Source organism: Haliotis rufescens, unplaced genomic scaffold (genome assembly GCF_023055435.1).
Source record: "Haliotis rufescens isolate VD_foot unplaced genomic scaffold, xgHalRufe1.0.p SCAF_9, whole genome shotgun sequence".
In the NCBI taxonomy this organism is placed as follows: domain Eukaryota; kingdom Metazoa; phylum Mollusca; class Gastropoda; order Lepetellida; family Haliotidae; genus Haliotis; species Haliotis rufescens.
This window is the reverse complement of record NW_025964383.1, coordinates 46683276-46695149: the sequence shown is the minus strand read 5'-3', so window position 1 is coordinate 46695149 and position 11874 is coordinate 46683276. Positions and strand designations below refer to the sequence as shown.

At 44.8% G+C, this 11874-nt stretch overlaps 1 protein-coding gene across 1 annotated transcript in view; it reads right to left on the bottom strand.

Annotated features, from left to right (window-relative positions):
- Positions 1 to 11874, bottom strand: part of LOC124149971 (filamin-C-like) — a 53221-nt gene that overhangs the window by 4441 nt on the left and 36906 nt on the right. Inside the window, exons 13-20 of the mRNA XM_046521839.2 lie at positions 11687 to 11815; positions 10169 to 10315; positions 6505 to 6606; positions 5187 to 5372; positions 2063 to 2167; positions 1605 to 1781; positions 994 to 1143; positions 73 to 240 (exon numbers count right to left, since the gene is read on the bottom strand). Of these exons, the coding sequence (XP_046377795.2) occupies positions 73 to 240; positions 994 to 1143; positions 1605 to 1781; positions 2063 to 2167; positions 5187 to 5372; positions 6505 to 6606; positions 10169 to 10315; positions 11687 to 11815 (1164 nt within the window). The remainder of the gene's footprint in view (positions 1 to 72; positions 241 to 993; positions 1144 to 1604; positions 1782 to 2062; positions 2168 to 5186; positions 5373 to 6504; positions 6607 to 10168; positions 10316 to 11686; positions 11816 to 11874) is intronic.

Genomic DNA, 11874 nt, shown 5'->3' with positions numbered 1-11874 from the left:
GAATATTGCTGAGTGCGGCGTTAAACAAGAACAAACCAATACCCATACACCAAAACACAAGAAAGAGTTTACCTTTCGGGCCTTTGATCTTGACAGCCAGCTGCCCGGCGCCCGCCCCATGGGTGTCCACCAGGAACTTGCTCTCGTATATCTGTATCAAGCCGTCGTCCAGACCAGGACCGAAGACCTTCACCTTGGACGGGTCCGGCGGCTCCCCAACACGGAGCACAAACGGACTACCTGCAAGTGTTGAATGGTGGTTCTCTTTGTTTATTTTTTTTAATGGATTCTTCGGTCATCATATTCAACGCCCAGGTAACTTTTTAAGCAATAGAGTTCTTACTCGAAGGTTTCTGTTTTAATTGGGTTATTACATTTTTCATTGGGTAACCAATATTTTTTCACTCATGAATTCATCACGCTATTTGTTTTTTTCTCAAAATGAGCAAACATTTTGAGATTTCAAAACAAATTAAACAATGTTTTGGATGTATATAACGGTTCTAAATATAGGCTTGTCTCGGAAAGTAATATAGCCTGTAGTTGAGTTTCGGAAATTAGCTCCGTTGTCCGCATGCTGTAAAGGCTTCATTTGGTATTTACGCGTGCTGCTTTAATAATTTGAGTTTTTCATTTAATGCATGCGTGTCTGTGCCCAAGTGAATTGAAAGTAATTGGGTTTTGAATATTTTTGGGGTATTTTACGCAAATACGCAACTTATCTGTAGCTCTGCTGTCATATTTATAAATATTGTTATATGTCATCATCTCACTACTATCGCGCTACAGGCGGCGCCATTCAGGGGGTTAAAGCAGTGTAAAACTTATGTCCTCCTCACTCTGGCACGTGAGTCCATCTACAGTGTTTAATATCAACTAGTGTTTTAATTGCTTGATTGTGTTTTGATATTTCAATATTGGTCCATTCGTGACCAAAGTGATGGCATAAATTCTGTTTCTACTTCTCTCGTTCTGTTATTCCGCCACACCCACCTGGCACTGTCTCCCCGTCGTAGCGGATCTGAAGCAGATGTTTCTCGGCGTCGACAGGTGTCATCCTCACTGTAGAGAGTCCCCCGCCGTCGTCCTTGACGTCACAGTTCAAACCCGTGCGTACTCCCGTGCACGTTGCAGTTATCTCCCCTGTGAGTGACGATGACACATTACATTTCAGACTTTTACACTATCTCGAGTATATATTATTATGAGAAACTACCAGTATATTAGCTTCATCCTTTATGGATGTATACTCACAAAGGTAAGTTACCGTGCTGGATATAAAGTGAAATAAATTCTTAGTTTGAAGTTTTAGTTTATTTCCCTGTAATTTCAGAATACATTTATTTTATTAAAGTTTATATGAAGCACACTTACTATATTACTTAGTATATATGTACAATGAATCGTGCGTTCTGTTAATGTGGAGTAGTGTTGAGTTTAGGAACTAGTTAGTGTATGGGGACATCGTCTCCTTCTTGTTGAAAGTCGTTGTGATGTGCACCCGAGCCACATCTTGCGCCATCACACACATGCAACTGCTAATGGAGGGTCGATGTAGAAGCAGCTGAATATCACACAGCCGTATTACTGATGGCCTCACTTACCTGGACCTGCTTCCTTTGTGTTGACAAGAAACGTGAGTACTTGTCCCGCTATTCCCCCTCGCAGACCCTCCCCGGTCACCTTGACCTTGTTGACGTTTCCTTTCGGGGTCACTGTGATCTTGTAAGGACATCCGGGCACTAGGTCATCTGACCAATACACGTAGAGCAGGAAACCACCTGAGAGAATAATGGCGACTGAAGTATCGTAACATTATCAACAACTGATGTAGAGAGTGTATTACATTGACTTGACACGATGTAATCTAATTTATGCATTAGAAGCTCAGAGAACACATACGTTATTATTTATATTTAAATGATTATTCCACTGTAACAATGTAATCTCTAAGGATTCAAAGCAACCATTTTGTATTTTACTCTTCTGATTAACTAAGGAAAACAGGTAACTGAAACTAAGGACGCACGTACATTGTATGTTGTTCATGATATCACTTTACCTGGGAGTGGCGATGTGTAGGTACATCTGTATCGGTCGTACTTGATGGGTTTCATCTCCACCTCCAGGTTGTCGCGGACACCCTGCATCCGCACCCTGCACACACCTGCAACACACACGTGTCATGTACCACATACCTGCAACACAAACGTATCATGTAACACACACCTGCATAACACACGTGTCATGTACCACACACCTGCAACACACACACGTGTCATGTAACACACACCTGCAACACAAACACACGTGTCATGTAACACACACCTGCATCACACACGTGTCATTTAACAAACCTGCAACACACACACGTGTCATGTAACACACACCTGCAACACACGCACGTGTCATGTACCACACACCTGCAACGCATACGTGTCATGTACCACACACCTGCAACACACACACACGTGTCATGTAACACACACCTGCATCACACACGTGTCATGTAACACACCTGCAACAAACTCACGTGTCATGTACCACACACCTGCAACACACGCACGAGTCATGTACCACACACCTGCAACGCACGAGTGTCATGTACAACACACCTGCAAAACACGTGTCATGTACCGCACACCTGCAACACACACGTGTCATGTACCACGCACCTGCAACACATACGTGTCATGTGCCATACACCTGCAAACACACGTGTCATGTACCACACACCTGCAACACATACGTGTCATGTACCACACACCTGCAAAAACACACGTGTCATGTACCTCACATCTGCAACACACGTGTTATGTACCACACACCTGCAACACACGTGTCATGTACCACACACCTGCAACACACATGTGTCATGTACCACAAACCCGCAACGCACACGTGTCATGTACCACAAACCCGCAACACACATGTGTCATGTACCACACACCTGCAACACACATGTGTCATGTACCACAAACCCGCAACGCACACGTGTCATGTACCACACACCTGCAACACACACGTGTAATATACCACACACCTGCAACACACACGTGTCATGTACCACACACCTGCAACACACATGTGTCATGTACCACACACCTGCAACACACACGTGTCACATACCACACACCTGCAACACACACACGTGTCATGTACCACACACCTGCAACACACACACGTGTCATGTAACACACACCTGCATCACACACGTGTCATTTAACAAACCTGCAACACACACACGTGTCATGTAACACACACCTGCAACACACGCACGTGTCATGTACCACACACCTGCAACACACACGTGTCATATACCACACACCTGCAACACACACGTGTCATATACCACACACCTGCAACACACACACGTGTCATGTAACACACACCTGCAACACACACACGTGTCATGTAACACACACCTGCATCACACACGTGTCATTTAACAAACCTGCAACACACACACGTGTCATGTAACACACACCTGCAACACACGCACGTGTCATGTACCACACACCTGCAACGCATACGTGTCATGTACCACACACCTGCAACACACACACACGTGTCATGTAACACACACCTGCATCACACACGTGTCATTTAACAAACCTGCAACACACACACACGTGTCATGTAACACACACCTGCAACACACGCACGAGTCATGTACCACACACCTGCAACGCATACGTGTCATGTACCACACACCTGCAACACACACACACGTGTCATGTAACACACACCTGCATCACACGCGTGTCATTTAACAAACCTGCAACACACACACGTGTCCTGTACCACACACCTGCAACACACGCACGAGTCATGTACCACACTACTGCAACGAACGAGTGTCATGTACAACACACCTGCAAAACACGTGTCATGTAACGCACACCTGCAACACACACGTGTCATGTACCACGCACCTGCAACACATACGTGTCATGTGCCATACACCTGCAAACACACGTGTCATGTACCACACACCTGCAACACATACGTGTCATGTACCACACACCTGCAAACACACACGTGTCATGTACCTCACATCTGCAACACACGTGTTATGTACCACACACCTGCAACACACGTGTCATGTACCACACACCTGCAACACACATGTGTCATGTACCACAAACCCGCAACGCACACGTGTCATGTACCACAAACCCGCAACACACATGTGTCATGTACCGCACACCTGCAACACACATGTGTCATGTACCACAAACCCGCAACGCACACGTGTCATGTACCACACACCCGCAACACACACGTGTAATATACCACACACCTGCAACACACACGTGTCATGTACCACACACCTGCAACACACATGTGTCATGTAACACACGTGCCATACACACACGTGTCATGTACCACACACCTGCTACACAAACACGTGTCATGTAACACAAACCTGCATCACACACGTGTCATGTAACACACACCTGCATCACACACGTGTCATGTAACACACGTGCCATACACACACGTGTCATGTACCACACACCTACAACACACACACGTGTCATGTACCACACACCCGCAACACACGCACGAGTCATGTACCACACACCTGCAACGCATACGTGTCATGTACCACACACCTGCAAAACACACGTGGCATGTACCGCACACCTGCAACACACACGTGTCATGTACCACGCACCTGCAACACATACGTGTCATGTACCACACACCTGCAACACACGTGTCATATACCACACACCTGCAACATATACGTGTCATGAAACACACACCTGCAACACATACGTGTCATGTACCACACACCTGCAACATATACGTGTCATGAACCACACACGTGCAACACACACGTGTCATGCACCACACACCTGCAACACACACGTGTCATGTACCGCACACCTGCAACTCACACCTGCATCACACATGTGTCATGTACCACACACCTGCAAGACACACGTGTCATGTACCATACACCTGCAACACACATGTGTCATGTACCACACACGTGCAACACACACACGTATCATGAACCACACACCTGCAACACACATGTGTCATGAACCACACACCTGCAAAACACACGTGCCATGTACCATTCTAATATTCTAACACTCTGTAGCTGCAGGTATATGTGGCAGAGATCATCATTACACTCAGCGATGTAAGGGAGGTAACCGAGTGACACTGACCAGGTCCCGCCTTCTTCCCATCCACGACAAACTCCGCAGGTACAGTGGCCCTCGCCGACTCCGCCCCGTGCCCCACGACGTTCACCTTGGTCACGTCGACTGGCAGGGTGGGCCCCGGGCAGTAGGCCAGCAGGGGAGACCACTCCAGCGGCACGTCAGACCAGTAGATGTGGATGTAGTGGTCACCTTCCAACAATTGAACAGTGTATATTACCCCAGTGCTGTATCTTGAAGTGGGATGTTTGGTTGAAATAATTGTATTGTCAATATCATTCAAATCAGATCTTAGTTCTGGCTACCGCTAAACAAAGATCTGAGGACATCCCACTAGGGGTCACGTCAGAACGGCTTTCATCCGACTAATCAGAGCGTCGCTTATGAAAGTGAAAGTTACAGTCGGAATGTGATTTCTAAACACGGGGTACTCCGAACGATAGTAACGGGCTTAACGTTTGAATCCATACAATCTGGACCATTCAGGTTTCGTATTTGTATTCGAGAATTTGTCAAAATATGTTTCGAAGCGAAGTCGCCAATTTGAAATTAGTGCCGTAAAGCACGAGAATGCTACCTTCTGATTGGCTAATGTCAGTCATTCCATTGGTCGGTCAAAGTTCGCGCAAGGTCGGTCTGACGTGATGCGTAATGGGATGTCCTCAGATCTGTGTTTAGTGGCAGCGAGAATTAAGATTTGATTTGAATGAGATTGACAATATATTGTATTAAGATGGAACATAGCTGGTGTACACAGTTGTTCGCAATAATAATAATGATGATGATGATGATGATGATGATGATGATGATGATGATGGTGATGATGATAATAATAACAATAATAATATTACTACTACTAATAATAATAACTATCATGAGACACGTTAGACGATAATGAAAAGGTTTGTAAAACACATCATGGGATCCAATGCCAGATTCGGCTTGATGACTACGATTGGTGTGACATTACCCGTGCTTGTGTGTTCACGTGTTTCACGTATATAACTGCTTGTTGTTACCCTGCCTTGTGCTCTGCATACAGGAGAATAAAAAAGGACTGGTCGGATCAGAGTCAGTGTACTGTGTCCGAATGGGGTATTCATGTTAAACTGGGGCATGGTGTCTCAGTGGGCTGGCACTATAAAATCGGCATTAGTCCGAACTAACTAGTAGAAGCAGCCACGCACGCACGCACGCACGCACGCACGCACGCACGCACGCACAATGCAGCTCAGAGGAGGAAACACATCTGACTCTCTCAACCACCCTACTTATTGCATATATGAAAATATTTTACCCCTGTAAAGATCCAGACAAGGCCTACCTTCATGTTTCGCTGTGAAGGAAATTGTTGACTCTTCCTGTTTCTGATTCACGTGAACAGGTATCTTCCCCACGGGTCCGAGGATCTCACACGTCATACGTCCTGTACAGAGGTACCCGGTAGGATAAACACGTTATACTCTCTTTACATGGGTACCCGTTAGGATAAACACGTTATACTCTCTTTACATGGGTACCCGTTTGGATAAACACGTTATACTCTCTTTACAGGGGTACCCGTTAGGATAAACACGTTATACTCTCTTTACAGGGGTACCCGTTAGGATAAACACGTTATACTCTCTTTACAGGGGTACCCGTTAGGATAAACACGTTATACTCTCTTTACAGGGGTACCCGGTAGAATAAACACGTTTTACTCTCTTTACATGGGTACCCGTTAGGATAAACACGTTATACTCTCTTTACAGGGGTACCCGGTAGAATAAACACGTTTTACTCTCTTTACAGGGTTACCCGTTAGGATAAACACGTTATACTCTCTTTACAGGGGTACCCGTTAGGATAAACACGTTATACTCTCTTTACAGGGGTACCCGGTAGAATAAACACGTTTTACTCTCTTTACATGGGTACCCGTTAGGATAAACACGTTATACTCTCTTTACAGGGGTACCCGGTAGAATTAACACGTTTTACTCTCTTTACAGGGGTACCCGTTAGGATAAACACGTTATACTCTCTTTACAGGGGTACCCGTTAGGATAAACACGTTATACTCTCTTTAAAGGGGGAACCCGTTAGGATAAAAACGTTATACTCTCTTTACAGGGGTACCCGTTAGGATAAACACGTTGTACTCTCTTTACAGGGGTACCCGTTAGGATAAACACGTTATACTCTCTTTACATGGGTACCCGTTAGGATAAACACGTTATACTCTCTTTACAGGGGTACCCGGTAGAATAAACACGTTATACTCTCTTTACAGATATGCGCGGAAGGATAAACACGTTATACTCTCTTTACATGGGTACCCGGTAGAATAAACACGTTATACTCTCTTTACAGATATGCGCGGAAGGATAAACACGTTATACTCTCTTTACAGGGGTACCCGGTAGAATAAACACGTTTTACTCTCTTTACATGGGTACCCGTTAGGATAAACACGTTATACTCTCTTTACAGGGGTACCCGTTAGGATAAACACGTTATACTCTCTTTACAGGGGTACCCGTTAGGATAAACACGTTATACTCTCTTTACATGGGTACCCGGTAGAATAAATACGTTATATTCTCTTTACAGATATGCGCGGTAGGATAAACACGTCTTACACCCTATACAGAGGTGCCCGCTAGGATAAATACGTTATACTCCCTATAGAGAGCTGCCCGCTAGGATAAATACGTTATACGTCCTATACAGAGGTGCCCGCTGGGATAAACACATCATACTCCCTATACAGAGGTACCCGGTAGGATAAACACGTCTTACACCCTATACAGAGGTACCGGGAGGATAAACACGTCTTACACCCTATACAGAGGTACCGGTAGGATAAACACATCATACTCCCTATACAGAGGTACCGGTAGGATAAACACGTCTTACACCCTATACAGAGGTACCGGGAGGATAAACACGTCTTACACCCTATACAGAGGTACCGGTAGGATAAACACGTCTTACACCCTATACAGAGGTACCGGGAGGATAAACACATCATACTCCCTATACAGAGGTACCGGTAGGATAAACACATCATACTCCCTATACAGAGGTACCCGGTAGGATAAACACGTCATACACCCTATACAGAGGTACCGGTAGGATAAACACATCATACTCCCTATACAGAGGTACCGGTAGGATAAACACATCATACTCCCTATACAGAGGTACCCGGTAGGATAAACACGTCTTACACCCTATACAGAGGTACCGGGAGGATAAACACGTCTTACACCCTATACAGAGGTACCGGTAGGATAAACACATCATACTCCCTATACAGAGGTACCCGGTAGGATAAACACGTCTTACACCCTATACAGAGGTACCGGTAGGATAAACACGTCTTACACCCTATACAGAGGTACCGGTAGGATAAACACGTCTTACACCCTATACAGAGGTACCGGTAGGATAAACACGTCTTACACCCTATACAGAGGTACCGGTAGGATAAACACGTCTTACACCCTATACAGAGGTACCGGTAGGATAAACACGTCTTACACCCTATACAGAGGTACCGGTAGGATAAACACGTCTTACACCCTATACAGAGGTACCGGTAGGATAAACACGTCTTACACCCTATACAGAGGTACCGGGAGGATAAACACGTCATACTCCCGATACAGAGGTACCCGGTAGGATAAACACGTCTTACACCCTATACAGAGGTACCGGTAGGATAAACACGTCTTACACCCTATACAGAGGTACCGGGAGGATAAACACGTCTTACACCCTATACAGAGGTACCGGTAGGATAAACACGTCTTACACCCTATACAGAGGTACCGGAAGGATAAACACGTCTTACACCCTATACAGAGGTACCGGGAGGATAAACACGTCTTACACCCTATACAGAGGTACCGGGAGGATAAACACGTCTTACACCCTATACAGAGGTACCGGTAGGATAAACACGTCTTACACCCTATACAGAGGTACCGGTAGGATAAACACATCATACTCCCTATACAGAGGTACCGGTAGGATAAACACATCATACTCCCTATACAGAGGTACCGGTAGGATAAACACGTCATACGCCCTATACAGAGGTACCGGTAGGATAAACACGTCTTACACCCTATACAGAGGTACCGGTAGGATAAACACATCATACTCCCTATACAGAGGTACCGGTAGGATAAACACATCATACTCCCTATACAGAGGTACCGGTAGGATAAACACGTCATACGCCCTATACAGAGGTACCGGGAGGATAAACACATCATACTCCCTATACAGAGGTACCCGGTAGGATAAACACATCATACTCCCTATACAGAGGTACCCGGTAGGATAAACACGTCATACGCCCTATACAGAGGTACCGGGAGGATAAACACATCATACTCCCTATACAGAGGTACCGGGAGGATAAACACGTCTTACACCCTATACAGAGGTACCCGGTAGGATAAACACGTCATACGCCCTATACAGAGGTACCGGTAGGATAAACACATCATACTCCCTATACAGAGGTACCGGTAGGATAAACACGTCATACACCTTCTACAGAGGTATCGGTAGGATAAACACGTCATACACCTTCTACAGAGGTACCGGTAGGATAAAAACGTCATACACCTTAACAGAGGTACCCGGTAGGTTAAACACATTTGCTCAGCTAACGGAACGTTTAATGTACTTTATTTTGACAAAACAAAAACACCATCGATGAATAGCTATTTACAATACAATTCAATTGAAGAGAAATGAAAAAAATGGTTGATAAACATTTTCAGCAAGAAGGCATTGTTTAAAGATAACAAGTATACAATTTAACACTGCTCCAGCATCATCAGTGTCAAAGTTAATGACGCTGACCATCTTTAATCCAAGAGACACTGCATACATATTAGGTAACTCATGCCAGATCATTTGATCTATCACGCAAGAAAATATTGTGCTTGAATAATTATTACGGGTGGCCATTAAAAAGATTTTACCTGGTCCTGCATTACTTGTGTCGAAGTCCAAGGTCGTGACCTTGTTGAATTCAAGGGCAATACGGTCCTGTTCGTCCTTGCGGTCCTCAAGGTCATCCAACAAGGTCACGCCAGAGCGGTCAGTGAATCCAGGAAAGAACGGGCTACCTTGAAACAGATCCATTCACGTGCGCAGGTTACCTTGCTGTATATTGTTCACTGTACAAGAAGTAGTGGGGTAGCCTAGTGGTTAAAGCGTTCGCTCGTCACGCCGAAGACCCGGTTCGATTCAACAAATGGGTACAATGTGTGAAGCCCATCTCTGGTGCCTCACGTCGTGGTATTGCAGGAGTATTGCTTTATCACTTTAACAGATTAATAGCGGGAAGGAGATTTACTGACAGCACAGGACACACGACGCAGATAACACACGACCATGCCGTTATCGGTAATTTCCTGCTTACGGTTTGTGTTGAACGAGACACAGTGTCAACCAACAAGCGCTTCAGTAGTTCGCCGTGACCTTGACGAGATTAGGGTGACCCACATACCTCAGGATAAGATCAACGTTCAGATCTTCCATTAATCTTACGACTAAAACCTCTTGATATTATATAATGTTAACAACACACAGGCAATACACAGAGACGATTGTAGGAGCACGTGTATTGTACTCATTTCACGAAATTAGTATCATAATTCTTGTATTTACCGAGCGAGGTTTTTTACGTTATTTTCATTTATGTCTTAATCGTTTTCAGCTCCCCTTAAGAGAAAAAATCACGAACGCCGTCTTAAGGGCATTCACACGGTACAACTAGTTGTATCCAATTTATTGCATGCAACATATTGCGTCGTCTGAACAGGCAAGTCTGGCCAATGTTTGACGAAGGAAACTTGTTGGACGTTTGTTGTACGACATAGGACCTGCTCTATTTTGTTGCGACATGTTGTACACACGCAGCCAATCAAAACGCGTATCAAAATCACGTGATATTTACACGTCAATATGGAAACAAAAATGGCGACTCCGATTCACGATGATAGCTCCTGCTTTCGGTATCCTAAGTATCACCACTCAAATAAAGGACGTAGAACGTAGGTACGTAAAATAACACTGTAACAAATTATGTATTTTGATGGTCTAATTCTCCAGCTAGGTTAAACCTTTCATAGTGTCATCTGAAACGACAGGCTATGTACATATCGATTAGATAAGGTCCATTACGTTTTTAAAACTTAAAAATTTCGAATGACATCCACAGCTACGTAATGTGGCCCAGACAAATACACTGAACATTACACTAATATTTGAACAAGTGCACATACGATTTATATTTACTCGGTAATTCCATAACGGTACAATTTGAAGTTCCTTGTTGAGGGTGTAGCGAAATGCATTTAAGCGCCAGTGACGTCTTTCCCTACAGGCAACTATTCATTTGAAAGTAAAAGAGCATGTCAGCAATTCTACATAAGTAGTTGAATGACATTTTATCACGTGTCGTGTAATGCCGTAAACCACGCGACGACGCTTACCGTTGACGTGTCTGTCGCCCCACATGACGTCAATCCTGTACGCCCCTGCAAGGTGGGGAATGTAGCTGTACTCGGTGCCCTCCGAGGACAGGTTGTACCGCTGATAGTCTATCTTAGTCCCGTTCTTAGCTGAAACAGAGGGACAAGACAGGGTGACACAACTGACGGTGAACTAGGAGGGACAAGAC